Below are 17,032 nucleotides of genomic sequence, written 5' to 3'. Positions count from 1 at the left end.
ACTTGGTGATGAATACATTGCACAAGGGGAATGCATATATAGTAGTATATTTAGATTTTGATGCAGAGGACTCTGACATGTACAAATAAAAGGTTATGATACCATTGTATAAGGCTTAATTAGGCCTCATATGGATTATTATGTACAGATTTGGTCACCAGGTTTTCATGGTGACAAGGATATGTTGGAAAGGATCCAGAAAAGATTCACAAAGGTCTTATGAATGTGGAGTATGAGGACAGATTGAGAGAATGTAAGTTGTAAATCCTTGTGAATAGAAGGAATAGAGTGGTGACATGATTGAGACATATAAGCTAGTCAGGGGTCATTCTCAGGTTGACATGAAAGAAATTTTTCATAGAATGAGAGAGGCCGGGGAAGAACAAGAGGCCATTGCTGGAAACTGTATAAAGAAGGTATGAGCAAAGGAGTGAGAAGCAGGTTCCTTACATTGAGAGTGATTGGTGAGTGGAATGCATTGCTTGAGTGTGTGTGTTGTGAACACAGACACATTGAATCAGTTTAAGGAAAAATTGGATGAGCTTTGTGTGTACCTCACTTAATGAGTCCCTGACTCAATGGAAGTCAGATGTTTATATTAATAATAATAATATTATCAACCCCTATTACTTTATTAACGTCTGGTTTAATTAATTCCTCATATACTTCCTGCTCACTCGCTATACCTCCTCTCTCCATCACACAACCTCTGAACTTAACTTTCTTATGTTGTGGCATTCACGAGGATGAAATACCCTGATATACTTGTGTTCACTGAATACATTAATTATATCCCCTGCAGAATTTACAGGTCTACCATTATCATCCTAATGCTAATATCATCCTCCCACATATCCATTGAGCTTGCTAGAATTTTTCTTGTCTTCATTGGCTAATTTCTGCTCATACTGCATTTTTGTTCTCTTTACAAAGTTGCCTTCCTGATCTGCTAAGGAAAATTATATATCCTTCCATTTCTATTTCCAACATTACATCTTCCTGAGACAACTTGGTTGTCTGAGGAGGATGTGATACAACAAACTCAGCTGTCTTGTTTTGAATACTCCTTACATTTGTGTAGAAATGCATCAATCCCTTTATCTTTGAGGATCTTCTACCAGCACCAACATTCTCTATTCTAGCTGCTATACCATACCTCTCTCTCTTTGATCTGACCACTCCCATTTCCTGAACCTGACTCTGAATTCCATTCCTACATGTCTCAACCCTGTCTTTATGCATTCCATTACCTTGTACTGCTGCAACCACATCTTCAACCTTGAATCCATCTTACTCCTGTCATATAATCTGTTTAGTGGTGCTATTCTGCTTCACAAGTAGACTCTGATCATTTACTACATTAACTCCTTGATTGTTTGTCTTCTCAGAAAACATTAGCCTTTCTAATTATGCCCAACACCAAACTCATTCAAATGCAATCCATCAACTTTAAACCATTCTAACTTTCCTTCAAATTCACTCCACAGATTTACAAATTGAAACCCCTTTGCCTCACACAACTCAGTAATCTTCCTATTCATTATCTCTCCTGTCCTTCTCAGTTCACTGTTGTTATATCTGGGCAATACACTAATGACTTTTCCAACAACAATGCTATTCTTTATCTGCTGCAACAACTTCCTAAATTCTCTATTGACATTCTTTTTTTCCCCAACTAAGTCATTTGTGGCCATGACTGCCACTAATTTTGATGCCTGGCCTTTCCTTTTCTACAATGCATCAGTTATTTGTTTTGGTGCAAAAAAATAGTACTGAATGACTAGTGATATATGTTATGGAGTAAAGTTCAGTACCATTTGGGGGGGGGGGGGAATACCATATATTTGATCATTTTGGCTAGTTGGAAGGTCAAACGCATTCTATGTGTGTGTGTGGGGGGGGCTAATTGTTTGTCTTTTTCATTTATTAATTCCACCTTTACCTTTATGGAGAAGGTTCCTCATTTACATTTCCAGAATATGCAGCCTGCACTTTGTTAAACAAATATATTAGTATAGTCATCTCCTATGTAATTAAGTTATTGTTTATACTATTTTATTTTTCATTTATCTATTTATCTACACTATACAATCAAATGTCATGAAATACTTGCATATATAAACAAAACATGCTGTTATATCTTTATTATAAGAAATAAATTATGTCCTTATTAATTGACTTCATTTTGTGTTTTTCCCTTCCTTTGGCCATAATATCTGAGCACTTTCTTGCATCATGGAAAACTCTACTAATTTCTAGTAAAAAGTTGAGAGTATTGTGCCATATCTCCTTTAGCATTAATAAGTTCAACTAATGAAAGTGTTTCGTTCATGTCAGGTTGGGGCTCTATGCTGGCCTTTGCCGTGCTGTCCTCTGATGGTATTCTTTTCAGACTATACGTTTATAAATGTAGCTTAATGAGAGTTAGTGTCTTTGTGTTGGAAGGTGTACTGACTGATATCATATAATTTTTATAATATGATACATATACAATTGTACAGACCATTAAAAGTAAATAAACCTGAACAATCATGATTCCATGTGCTACACCAATGGATTTAATCTGTACCATGAGAAGTGATCCCATGTTATTACAGTGGTACCTCCAAACTTCATCATTGGGGAAACTGTCATGTAAAAAAGTATTCTCTGAGCATTAACCATACTCAGATATATCTAACAAATTGGAATAGCATGTAGCATTACAGAAAAAAAACCCTGCTAATTCTGTATGAGATCAGCTAACTCACCTTAAATTGAAAGAACACATAAAGATATCTCTCTTCATGATGAAAATCAAACTCAGGTCTTTTCCAATTGAAGCCACACTGTCCTGTTGTTCTTTCAATTGTGCTACAGAGACATTTACTGGCTTACAAAAAAAAAAAAAACCCTCAGATATAATTGATGAACTTAAAAAGAAACAGGTTTTATGTTTAAGATGAATGGAGAAGAGAAAGATTTAGGTGGTCGTAAAGGAAATCATTAAAAGTTCAGAAGACAAGATTAAATCCTAGGAAGTGTGAATTACAAACTGAAATAATTTAATAGAAGAGAAATAAATAATGCAACGATAGAAAGAAGAAAGACTATAGAAGGAAATAAACAGTATTAAAGAGACTAAGAAATTCAATTAAGGTAGACTGCAGAAAAAAGAAAAGAAAGAAAGAAAAACAGGATGGAGTAAATATGTAATTAAATACAGGTAGAGCTGAAACGGCATATGGAATATTACTGCTTGTTTTCAGATAGAACAAAAATTATGGCAATATAAGACAAATAAAAAAAAAGAAGAAGAAAAAAAAAAGAAAAAGAAACTAACATACTGGTAAAACTGAGATAACAGAGATAGAAGAAATATCTTGATGACTTATATAATGTGTAAATATGAATAAGGAAATTATCGAACCTAAATATGAAGTTGAAAAAAGAAAGTCTTGCACCAGAATTGCTGATGAAGAAATTACTCTAACTGGTAAATTGTAGGAACAGATGAGATATTGGCAAATTTTAAAAATCTCTGAGAGAACAAAGGAAGTATTGCTTAAATGATTGTCAGTTTGTTACAAGGAAAAATAAAGTAAATGATTTCACTGAAAATCTAGTAGTAATAATGTCTAAGAATGGGGAATATGCAAAGTGTAAAAATGATGAAAAAATTATGTTTATTCAATGATTCATTTTCTCTATATACATTTCCTCTATATTTTTAATTAATAAAAAATGGAATTAAAATTAATTAAAAAGCTATATAGCAACCAAAAGGTAGAGTAAATAAAAAAATTAAAACAAGGTTGTACACTATTATCTTTTATCTTTGCTTTTCAGTATGTACATGGAGAATATAATGAAGGTAGCAAAAAGCAAAGGAATAAAGAAAGTAAATATGGGTGGAGTGCAGAAGAAGAGAATTTCCTTGCTTTGACACGCTGGATTATGGCCAAGAAAGGAAAAAGGTCAAAGGCATTTGTGTTAAGGATTTATTAGCTTTTAGCAATGTAAGGGGAATATCAATTAATTAATTAAAATTAACTTTGTCTTTCAGTTCAATATTAGCTACTGGCATCAATCATATGCAAACTTAGCCATCCAGAGGATATGAATTTTTCAAAATTTCAAATATTTTTTTAAACATTCTGCATGTAAATAATAGTATTTCAAAGTTTAAAAAAAAAAAAGCCATTTTAAGTATGAGAGCATTTTTCTAGGAGAAATAGGATTTTTGCATAGGTTCTAAAAAATATTTAACTGATATATGGTACTGTGTAGAGAAATATATTTTGATTATATTCCAATAATTTTCAGGTTGGAGGGTGGAATATTAGTGGAAATTTTGCAGTTGAGAAGTGGGATTTTCAAAAGACATTAGAAATTCTTCATAATATATATAATCGTGGTGGGCTATTTTCATGGGGAGTTGGAGAAGATGAAAAAAATTCATCCCGTAATATTATTCAGATAGACCAAGGTGGTTTAATACTTCCTGCAAGAGATTACTATCTGAATAAAAGTAGTGATGATGAGGTATGTATGACTTGTCTCTTTTTGATTTAAAATATTAATATATATTTTTCTTAAATCAAAACAATCCAGAAGTTTTTAAGAATACTAAAAGGTGTAGTTGAATATTTAAAAAAAAATAAAGATTGCATTTTCATTGCTTTACAAAAAAAAAAAAAAATATATATATATATATATATATAGGGGGCAAATATTCAGGGTGTGCTAGGTGTTTGCCACACATCCATGGAATAGCAATATCACGATATTATATTTTTGCATGTATTCCTGTTAAAGACTCCCCTAATTGTTTCCTGGATTTCCATGATTAAAATTAAAATTAAACACAACATACAATGCTTCATGAAGACACTTTTCATTTGATGATGCATAAACATTGCATTGCATTTGCATTAATAGCCCTGGTGTGCAGTCGCAAATACCTACACCTTTGAGCCCTTTGAACAGACGTACAGATGGCACAGCAGGTCAAATTCTTAGTGTTCCAGTGGTTTTAAACTGCCCAGAAGGCAAGGCAGGTTGAGTAGTTGCTGTTTTTGTTTTCTGAGTTTCATCTGTCTTGCTTGCATGAAGTGTGAACTGATGTGTTTGGTACACCATATTAACTTATGGATCTGAGAGCTGGGTCAGAAGTAAAGCACTTGACCAAAGACTAGAGACTGCAGATATGAGAGTCCTGAGAAAGATTAGAGATGTGAACAGATGGCATCAATGGCAATATCATATTAAAAACGAGGATATTAGCGAAGAACTTGACATTGTCAGCATCCAGGAATGCATTAGCAGAGCTAATCTCAGGTGGTATGGTCACTTAAACAGAATGGGCGAGGAAAGATTAGCAAAACAAGTGTTCTCAGGCAGGCTGGCAGGAAAACGATCCAGAGACCAAGGTATAGATGGATTGATATGGTACAAAGTGCCTTAGACAATAGAAATATAAGATCTGATAATGTTGGAGTTTTGACAAGTAACAGACTGATTTGGAGGAAAATTGTAGATAGGAACTTAGTAATGATGTAAATTTTTCATGTAGTACTGTCATATCCTGTACACCCCTTGAGGGGTACATGACAGGAATTTGATGATGATGATAATCAAAATTCAAATGATCTATGTCTCACTCTAGTATTTGCCAATAATAATCTAAGATCACCACGAAGCATAAATCCTTTGTGCTTCTCACATAAATGGTGCACGTGAAGCATAGCTATCATTCATTTTAACTTTATGCTTTTTGTGTTGCAATAAGGAAATACCATGAGTAGGCATATTGAAATAAATTATAATACCAGAATTAACCTCCCTACCAGCCAATGTGGATGAAATAGTGACACCAAATTGCATGTCTTATCCATGTTTTTCAATGGGTTTTAGAGCTTCGTATCTAGATTTATCTCGACGTCTATAGACGTCGTGGCCGGTTGGGGGGTTAACTCACATAAAATATTATTTATTAGTATAATTTGTGATACTGAAGACAGCTCAGGCAAGAAGTCTACTTGGTTATAACCCCATTAATGATAGGATACTCTCTATTAGACTTAAGGCTCAGCCTACCAGCGTATCAATTGTGGTATTTTATGTACCACACATGGATAGGCCTGAAGAAGAGAGTGAGGAATTCTATGAAAACTTACAAACTGTTTTGGACTGCCTACCAAGGAGAGACATACTGTATATCTTAGGGGGACTTAAATGCAAAAGTGGGAAAGAGTATGAAAGTCAGGCCGGAGTGTGGCATGTTTGGTCTGGGTGTATGTAACACCAGTGGTGAAAGACTGGGAATTTTCCCTTGCTAATCTGTTAGCAAGGGAAAATTCCCTTGCTAACAGGTATTGGTTCCAGAAACATCCATGATGGACCTATACTTGGATATCTAACATTGATAGGTCAAGGCACTAGATTGATTACATTCTGGCTCTCCAGCAGTGGAAGACAAGCATCTCTGATGTGCATACTTGTCCTGGAGCAGATTGTGGTACAGACCATCAGCTAGTAAGAGCCAAAGTAAGACTAAGACTCCAAAAACTTCCAGGTCAGGCACATCCCACTAGATTGGATGTTAGAGTAATTCCTAGTGGATTCGCAGAAGAAACATCAACTTGGTTGGATGATTTTTTGGAGACCAATGAGGAGAACTCACCAGAAATGCTTTGGAAAGGAGTCAAGGTGATAATACAGGATACAGCGAAGAAGTATCTCAGCCCAATAAGAAACCAAGAGACCTATGGATATCAGATTCAACATGGAAACTAATCAAGAGAAGGCAATTGGCAAAAACAAAGAGACACAGGGACTGAAGAATATTACATTACATTTTTACATACATTAGTCAGGCGCTATCAGCCCAGGGGAACTTTTGGCTTCAAGCACCACATGTCGCCACTGGGCATGATCCTCTGTGACTGTCTGCCATGTTCTGGTCTCCAGCCTGACAACCTGCAGGTCTTCCTTCTTCTGATCCGCCCATCTCCTTCTCGGTCTCCCTGATCAGGATCAGCCCTTCCACACTTGTCTCACAGTCCTTTCGAGGCATATACAGTATAGGTTCCCCAGCCACCAAGGACGCCAGGCTCACAGCTCCATCAAGATGTCTGCCGAGTTGTATAAAGCGTGTATGGCAGCATTGGACCACCTCCTCCAGACTCCGTCTGCCCTGACCCCTCCATAGATACGTCGTAGCATCTTGTTCTCGAATACTCTCAGGTGATTGGCTTGTCTCGCCGTGAGAGTTCACGCTTCAGCATCGTAGAGGAGAACAGGCCTGATCAAAGTCTTGTATAGTCCCACCTTTGTGGTCCAAGGCAGCAAGCATGAGGTGAAAAGGGGATGCACCTGATAATAGGCCACATTCGCAGCATTTACCCGACTCTGGACATCAGCCTCAACTTTGTTGTCTTCAGTCACGAAAGAATCCAAGTACCTAAATACCTTCACCCTCTCAAACTGTGCAGCTCCCTCTGAATCTTGAGCAGCATGGCATCTCATAAAAAGGTATTTTGTCTTCTTGGCGTTTATCTTCAGCCAATTTCTTCTGCAGCTTCTTCCATAGCAGTAACCAATGTCGTTTCGTCGTCCCGTTGATGCACCATGACGTTCAGGTCATCTGCATAGCCAAGAATTCTAACTTGCATCCCCATGTCGACTCCACCTGCCACTTGCTGTGTGTTTCTAATTACTTTTTCCAACACTAGATTGAAGAGAATCGGAGAAAGCCCATCACCCTGCTTCACACCGGTCTGTACTTGAAACAGGTCTGACAGGTCACCTTCTGCTTTCACTCTTGCTCTCGAACCAGCTAAGCACATCTGCACCATTTTTTGGGGTTTTCGAGGAATTCCCAGCTCTTCTAACACTTGCCATATTTTTGGGTGTATTATTGAGTCATAGGCTTTACAAAAGTCTATGAAAATATTATGAACTTCCCAGTTATATTCCCAGCACTTTTCAAAAACTTGGCGCAGCATGAAGAGTTGGTCTATTGTAGAACAGTTCCTCCTGAAGCCCGTCTGGTAGTCACCAAGGCACTCTTCTGCATATGGTGTGAGGTGCATTAGCATAATGTTAGACAGCACCTTGTAGCCAGTCGACAGCAGCAAGATGTCCCTATAGTTGCCGCATTGAGCCTTATCTCCTTTCTTATATACTGGGGTGATCAGCGACTCCTTCCACTCGCCCGGCAGCCGTTCTTCTAGCCAGATCATCAAGATGAGCTGGTGCAGCTGCTCTAGCAGGACATCCCCCCACCATTCTTCAGGAACTTTGCCAGTATGCAGTCCACTCCTGGAGCCTTATTATTTTTCAGCATGCAGATAGCATGAGTAATCTCACTAAATGTCGGCTGTTCAATAAATGGATCAACAGTTTGATAAGGAGTATAATCCTCCAATATTAACATTCAGCAAGTTCTTGAAATATCTACGCCACCGAGCGAGAGCATCTTTTGAGTTTGTTAATAGATTTCCACTCTCATCTCTTATGGTTGCCGCTTGTGTCTCGGTACCTCGCATGGCTTTGATCGTCTGGTACATCTCCCATCCATTATTCTTAACCGTATTTCTCTCTATACTAGCCACTTTCTGATTAAGATACTTCCGTTTTTCCCTGTGTAAACATGTATTCACCACTCTTCTCACCCTCTCATATGCAGCTTTCTTCCTGCTATCTGCTAGGTAGTTCAATAGTGCTTCCCTTCGTTTCACTACAGCTTCTTCACACACTCTATTAAACTATGCTTTCCTCCTCCTCTTTCTCTTTCCCACAGTTCTCGAGGCAGCTAATACTACTGTATTTTTGATGGTGTCCCACATCCCATCCGGATCATCCTCTTCCTCCTGTAACTCCCCAAAATGATTCTGAAACTCTAACTGGAAAGCCCGCTTGCCTTCCACTGTTTTCAATTTGTCCAGGTCCCATGCCGATCATATGGTTGGACACGCGGGCTTCTGAACCACAATTCTATGCCTGAAATCGTAGGCTATCAGATAGTGGTCGCTATTTCCATCTGCTCCTCTGAAACTTCTCACATCCAAGATGGAGCTGTGGTGACGTCGATACACTAGTACATGGTCTATTTGGTTAGCTGTTCTACTGTCCGGCGATCTCCAGGTCTGCTGTGGACGTCTTGTGTTTGCATTATGTGCAAACATAGTGCTCTTTACAAAGCATCCCGTAGCGGTGGCAAAACTCGCAGGTCGGATCCCGTTATCATTGTACTCCTCATGTAGGCTCTCACTACCCACAAAACGGTGCCACACACCCTCTCTTCCCAGCTGTGTGTTGAAATCTTCCAATACTAGCTTGATGTCATAAGATGGTAGATTAGCACAAGTATGCTCAAGCACTCCGTAGAAACAATCTTTAGCTTCTTACGAGCTCTCTTTAGTTGTTGCATAACAGTTCACAATAGACACATTTTGAAAACATCCCTTAACTCTAATAGTACACAGCTGATTGTTCACAGGTTTAAAATCTAAAATATCACACAAAAGTTTATCACCAACTAAAAACGCAGTTCCGAATACTTTTCGTCCTCTGTCGTCACCACTATAGTATAGCGTGTACCCTTGATTGCGGGTCGAGCCATGTCCTGGCCATCGCGCCTCTTGTACAGCACAAAGTCCAATTTTATACTGTCGTAAGACATTCGTAACATTAAAAAGAGCTCCTTCTTTCACCAAACTTCATATATTCCTGGTCTCAAAACGATCAATAACACTGGCCAACAAAAAAAATTTTTTTTTCTGCTGATTATAATCTGACACTTGTTTTTTACTAATTTCGGTGCGCTGATTTCAAATATCAAACCCATTTTTCTCTATCACGTCAGGTTTTTCCTCTATGGCATTTTCTTTTTGCTAATTTGTAAGTTTTTGATAGTTTTAAGGAGGCAGTACTATTTAGAGGATCAAAAAAATCGATTTTTTAATATTATTTTCTGAAAGTATGTACTTTTAAAAATCTGTTCCTAACTTTTTATCAAGAAATTCGAAAAATTCCCAAAGATATAGCCTATTATTCAAAGCGGTATGCAGATCACAATGGGAGCGCTCACCACTCTCGCTTGTTAATAAACGAATAAATGTGTAAGAACCTGCAACGGCATGTACTGGCGCTTTGAATGCGAGAGAGGCCGATAACCGATCTAATACATTTAGGTGATGAAAAGTAGACGATGACAACTGCCTAAAACAAATGAATGCTATATGCGTCATAGCGGACAAAGAATGATCGAAATCAATCAATCGTTAATCGATCATGAAAGTATGATGAGCGCTTATAATGTATCAATAAAGTCTCTGGTTTTTTTTTTGTCTTGTTAATTGCATGTTAGTCGGCAGTGAAGAAAATACATCATGTCTACTACTCGAAATTGTGTCAATAGTGTAGATTCCTTCTGCTACATTTGTGGCAGCTTTATTGTTCCCAGTCAAAGGACAAATATCACTGATTTCATTAAGAAAGTGTACTTTGCATACTTTGACGTAAAAATTGCAGATCAGGGCAAGTCATGGCTCCAAATAAAGTGTGTAAGTCATGTGTAGAAAATTTACGACAGTGGAGCAAGGGAAAATGCCAAAAATTAGCTTTTGGCATTCCAATGATTTGGCGTGAACCGAAAAATCACGTAGATGATTGCTATTTTTGTTTAGTTCAGACTTCTGGTTATAATAAGAAGAATAAGAAAAAAATTGTGTATCCAAATCTCAACTCAGCAATTTGGCCAGTTGCTCATTCCAATGAAATAGCCGTGCCAATTTATAAAGGACTTCCTTGACTTGAGAATGAGTATGATCGGGATATGCCGGATGTTGATTTAGACAATGAAAATTTAATTTCTAGTTCTGGACCGCAACATTTTACTCAAGCGGAATTGAATGACTTAGTAAGAGATTTGGGCCTATCAAAGGAATCATCGGAATTGTTAGTTTCAAGATTAAATGAAAAAAACTTACTGGAGTAAGATACGAAGATAACTTTTTATCGTAGCAGGGGAAAGTAATCTTGTACAATATTTTAAACACTAGTGTGGGTTTGTTTACTGTCAGGTTTACTAACCGAAATGAGTGTTGTACAATATCATCCAAATGAGTGGCGTTTATTTATCGACAGTTCAAGCAGAAGTCTCAAGTGTGTCTTACTACACAGTGGGAATGTATATGGCTCAATTCCTATTGGCTATTCAGTCCACTTAAAGGAAACATATGAGGACATTAAAAAGGTTCTGAAGTTATTAAAATATACAGACCATAACTAGATCATCTGTGTGGATCTTAAAATGGTGAACTTTTTACTTGGCTTTCAAAGAGGATATACAAAGTTTCCGTGTTTTCTATGCTTCTGGGATAGTCGAACTAGAAACCAACACTGGAGTCAGAAACATTGGCCTCTTAGAATATCCTTAAATGTTGGAGAACAGAATGTTATAAATCAAGCTTTAATCGACAGAGAAAAAATCATTTTTCCACCTCTACACATCAAACTAGGTCTTATGAAGCAGTATGTTAAAGCTTTAGATTTACAAGATGACTGTTTCCAATACATATGTGAAAAATTTCCACGACTAGTTATGAAAAAATTAAAGCCGGTGTATTTGATGGACCGCAAATTAGAACTTTAATGAGAGACCCAAATTTCATCAACTCTATGAACGAAATTGAGAAAGAGGCCTGGACTTCATTTACGATGGTTGCGAATAATTTTCTTGGAAACAAAAAAGTGTGCAATTACAAAGATCTAGTGGAAACAATGCTTGAAAATTTCCAGTGCCTAAGTTGCAACATGAGCATAAAGCTTCATTTCCTATACAGTCATCTTGATAGATTTCCCGAGAATTTAGGTGCTGTAAGCAATGAACAAGGTGAAAGATTTCATCAAGACTTAAAACTATGGAAGATCGGTAACAAAGAAGATGGGATTCTCACATGATGGCCGACTACTGTTGGAGTATTCAAAGGGATTGCCAAAACAGAACACACAGCAGAAATTGCTACTACAAACAAAAATTTATTCCCTGAAACTCATGTGTAAGTAAAATTGTTATTTTTTTTATAAATATTCTTGTAATTTTTAATGAATATTGTTAAGTAGTTATGTATCTAATTATCGGCCTCTCTCGCATTCAAAGCGGCAATACATGCTGTTTCAGGTTCTTACGCATTTATTCGTTTACTAACAAACGAGAGCGGTGAATGCGCCGATTCTGATCTGCGCACCGCTTTGAATAATAGGCTATATCTTCAGGAATTTTTTGAATTTCTTGATGAAAAGTTAGGAACAGATTTTTAAAAGTACATACTTTCAGAAAATAATATTAAAAAATCGATTTTTTTGATCCTCTAAATAGTACTGCCTCCTTAAATCTATCAAAAACTTACAAATTAGCAAAAAGAAAATGCCATAGAGGAAAAACCTGACGTGATAGTGAAAAATGGGTTTGATATTTGAAATCAGCGCACCCAAATTAGTAAAAAACAAGTCTCATATAAAAGTCAGCAAAAATTGTGTTGGACAGTGTAATCATCTTCACAAAGGCGTCTGAATTCCGAGGCTTCTGTGGTGCTTGTTTCGTAACCAATAGTGTTTTTACAGGAGGGGGTTTTTGGCCCCTTGCTAACCCTTCTCCTTATATTAGGATTCCTTAACTAAATTGAGCAGCATAGTACTAGTGACAGAAATCCTTAAGCAGTTGCATACAACAAAGTACTATAATAAGCTTCTACTCAAATTAGGCTTAGGGACTGAAGAATACAAGAGATTACACAGAGAAGTCAGAAGAGCATCAAGCAGGACAATGAAAAGTTCTATACTAACAAATGTGAAGAAATAGAGTTCCAGATGAGAAGGCACAATTATAAAAGGATGTTTCATTTAGCTTGTGACTTAAAGTACAAGTTTAAACCTAAATTGAATGTCATCAAAGACAGGAATGGATCATTACTAAAAGAAGAGTTGAAAATCAAAAACAGATGGAAAGAATACTGTGAGGAACTGTACAGCAGAGTGGATAAAGAAAATGTGGAGCCCTCCCACCAGGAAAATTTTGATTTGGAAGCTCCTCCACTTAGGCATGAAGTTGAAAGAGCAGTTAAGCAGTTCAACAGCAATAAGGCCCCAGGTGCAGATGAAATCCCAGCAGAGTTAATTAAGGCCACAGGGGACAGAGGGATAAGAGTGTTTCATAGATTGATTACAAGGATATGGAAGACAGGATCATGGCCTAGAGACTGGAAGAAGTCAGTTTTCATATCACTACATAAGAAAGGTGATATAAAGGCATGCATATGAAAACTGACTTCTTCCAGTCTCTAGGCCATGATCCTGTCTTCCATATTCTTTGTGAAGATGATTGCACTGTCCAACACAATTTTTGCTGACTTTTATATGAGACTTGTTTTTTACTAATTTGGGTGCGCTGATTTCAAATATCAAACCCATTTTTCACTATCACGTCAGGTTTTTCCTCTATGGCATTTTCTTTTTGCTAATTTGTAAGTTTTTGATAGTTTTAAGGAGGCAGTACTATTTAGAGGATCAAAAAAATCGATTTTTTAATATTATTTTCTGAAAGTATGTACTTTTAAAAATCTGTTCCTAACTTTTCATCAAGAAATTCAAAAAATTCCTGAAGATATAGCCTATTATTCAAAGCGGTGCGCAGATCAGAATCGGCGCATTCACCGCTCTCGTTTGTTAGTAAACGAATAAATGCGTAAGAACCAGAAACAGCATGTATTGCCGCTTTGAATGCGAGAGAGGCCGATAATTAGATACATAACTACTTAACAATATTCATTAAAAATTACAAGAATATTTATAAAAAAAATAACAATTTTACTTACACATGAGTTTCAGGGAATAAATTTTTGTTTGTAGTAGCAATTTCTGCTGTGTGTTCTGTTTTGGCAATCCCTTTGAATACTCCAACAGTAGTCGGCCATCATGTGAGAATCCCATCTTCTTTGTTACCGATCTTCCATAGTGCAAGCATTTTTCGCCAGGATAGGAGGGGAAAGCGTGGTGGTGGGGTGCTGCTTATGATAAGTGATGACCTATGTCCTCTAAGAGTGGAGAATTTGGAAGGTAGTGAGACAAATGATTTTGAGAGCGTATGGTGTGAGGTAGAGGTAGGCAAGACAGGATATTTAGTGGGGTGTTGCTACAGACCCAGGAGCACAAAGGATGGGGACCAGGAGATGTTTAGACAGCTAAGTTTGGCAAGTGCAAGAAGAATGATTGTTATGGGAGATTTTAACTTCAGTAGTATAAATTGGAGAGAGGAAGATGCATGTAACAATAGGGGAATGGAATTTCTAGAATTCTTGAGGGACAAATGTCTTAGGCAACATGTAACAGAGGGAACAAGAGGTTCAAAAATTTTGGATTTGGTTATAGCATCAGAAGAGTTGATAATAACTGAGTTGACGTCTCTCCCACCAGTTGGAGAGAGTGACCATATGGTTTTGACTTGGAAAATGAATAGACATGCAGGAGTATCAAAGAGACGGGAACTTATGTGGAATTATAAGGCAGGTGATTATAATAGTCTTAGACGTCAACTTCGGGAAGTTTCATGGAGGGAGGAATTGGAAGGCCGGGATATCACCAGTGCGTGGGAAATTGTGAAAGAATATTTGTTATCAGCAATGGTAAGTTGTATACCACGAGTGAAGAAGAGGGCGCAATTTGGAGTAAAGTGGATGACAAACAATATTAAACAGGAATTGCATGCGAAAAAGAGGCTATGGAAGAGATATAAGGAGACAGGTGAAGAGATGCATGAGGAATATAAGACACAGGCCAGAAGAGTGACTCGTGTGGTAAGGAAAGCGAAACTGGAATATGAGAGGAGATTGGCCCTAAGATCCAAAGAAAATCCTAGGGAATTTTTTAGCTATGTGGCCAGTAGGAGGAGAAATGACTGTGGAAGAATGATATTGTGGGATAAAAATGGTAATAGAGTGACTGATGCAGAGGACATAGTGGAATTGTTCAATGAACACTTTATTGGAGTATTTCATCCTAGAGGAGTCCGTTTTAATGCTAGAGGGATAGGACTGGTACGAGGTCTGGAGGTACAGGAGGAGAGTGTGTTTCAGATACTGAGTACTCTGGATGTCAGTAAAGCTGTGGGACTGGATGGTATTTCGCCACGAGTTTTGAGAGAATGTGCTAGGGAATTGACAATACCTTTAACGTGGCTTTTCAATGAAAGTCTGGCTTTGGCAAAGGTGCCCAGGGAATGGAAGGAAGGTAAGATAGTGCCATTGCATAAGGGTGGTAACAGACTGGAAGTGTCTAATTATAGGCCAGTCTGTGTGTCATCAGTAGTTGTTAAGATCTTGGAGAAAGTAGTGAGGGACCGTGTACAGCATTGGGCAGATGAGGGTAATGTTATCTGTGAGAATCAACATGGATTTGTGAAAGGACGCTCTTGTTTTAGCAATATGCTAGCCTTTTATAATAAAGTTACAAGAGCATTAGATGAGGGAAAGGCATATACTGCAATTTTCTTAGACTTGGAGAAGGCATTTGACAGGGTGCCACATGATAAGCTGATATTTAAGTTGCAGCACATGGGTCTGGATGTCAGATTGGTCAACTGGATTCAGGATTGGCTGTCTGATAGGTATCAGAGAGTTGTGTATGGTGGAGCAGTTTCCAGGAGGCAGAGGGTTACAAGTGGGGTCCCACAGGGCTCAGTACTAGGACTTATATTGTTTAACCTTTATATCAATGACATAGCCAGTGGATTGCAGGGGGATATTCAGTTGTTTGCGGATGATGCGAAGCTTGGAAGGATTATTAGTAATAGTGCAGATGTGGTAGCCCTGCAAGAGGATTTAAATAAGCTAGATAGATGGGCAAATGAATGGGGGTGTCAGTTTAATGCAGCAAAATGCAAGGTCTTGAGGTTTGGGAAATATCGATGGGATGCTGCATACTCTATGGGAGGAGTTATACTGGAGGAAGTAGGGGAGACAAGAGATCTGGGGTTGATGATTGATAGAAACCTGAAGTTTAGGGGACATATTGCAAAGGTGGTGAAGGTAACACAGAGGATTGCTGCTATTATGAGAAGGACACTGACCTGCAGAGATAAGAGGGTTATCATTCCGTTGTATAAGTCTCTGATCAGACCACACTTGGATTATTGTTCTCAGATTTGGTCCCCAGGATTTGAAGGGGATAAATTAACCGTGGAAAGGATACAAAGACGGATGACAAAGATGGTTTCAGGACTGTACAAGGATAGTTATGAGGATCGGCTGAGAGAATGTGGACTGCAGAGTTTGGTGGATAGAAGAAGGAGAGGTGATATGATTGAGACTTTTAAACTGTTGAGAGGTGGTTACAGGGTTGACACTGGGGAGTTCTTTCGCTTGGTTGATCAGCGGGAAGGAGTGATGACAAGAGGCCATCCCTGGAAGTTACGAAAGGAAACTGTGAGCAAGAGGGTAAGGAGTGGTTTCTTTGTGTGGAGGGTGGTTGAGCCGTGGAATGCATTGCCTGATGGAGTGGTGGGAGCGAGAACGGTCAGTGGGTTTAAGGAGTGGTATGATAAACTTTGTGTTTCTCAGAGGGGGACTTCCCCTCGATGAGTCTTGACAGACTTTGTCTTAGAAAGGACCTCCCTCGATGAGTCTTTTGACTCCTTGGAGGCCTGAATAATAATAATAAGAAGAAGAATTATAGAACTATTAGTTTGATATCTCATGCAAGCAAAATTTTATTGAAGATCATGCTAAGTAGGATTGGGGCCAAAGTTGAGGCAGAGATGCCCGAGGAACAAGCTGGTTTTAGGAAAGGTAAGGGCACCAGAGATCAGATCCTTTGCCTTAGACAAATCATACAAAAATATACAGAATTCAGACTCCCTCTGGTAATGTGTTTCTTAGACTACTCTAAAGCTTTTGACTGTGTTGAGCATGTGAAACTGTGGGAAGTAATGAAAAGAATGGGTTTCCCTCAACACACTATCAGATTGATAGCCAACTTGTATAAAGAGCAA

At 38.0% G+C, this 17,032-nt stretch overlaps 1 protein-coding gene across 3 annotated transcripts in view; it reads left to right on the top strand.

The window, feature by feature from the left end:
- Nep3 (M13 family metallopeptidase neprilysin 3) overlaps positions 1 to 17,032 on the top strand; it is a 502,574-nt gene that overhangs the window by 260,146 nt on the left and 225,396 nt on the right. For all 3 annotated transcript variants that reach the window (XM_090407352.1, XM_090407368.1, XM_090407360.1), the window contains one exon: positions 4,306 to 4,524. In XM_090407352.1, coding sequence (XP_090263478.1) covers positions 4,306 to 4,524 — 219 coding nt within the window. The remainder of the gene's footprint in view (positions 1 to 4,305; positions 4,525 to 17,032) is intronic.

The sequence above is a fragment of the Typopeltis vanoorti genome, chromosome 2 (assembly GCF_054136105.1).
Source record: "Typopeltis vanoorti isolate ZY-2024b chromosome 2, IOZ_Tvanoo_1.0, whole genome shotgun sequence".
NCBI lineage: Eukaryota > Metazoa > Arthropoda > Arachnida > Uropygi > Thelyphonidae > Typopeltis > Typopeltis vanoorti.
Note: the sequence above shows the minus strand (reverse complement) of the source record. Positions and strands in the feature narration are given on the sequence as shown.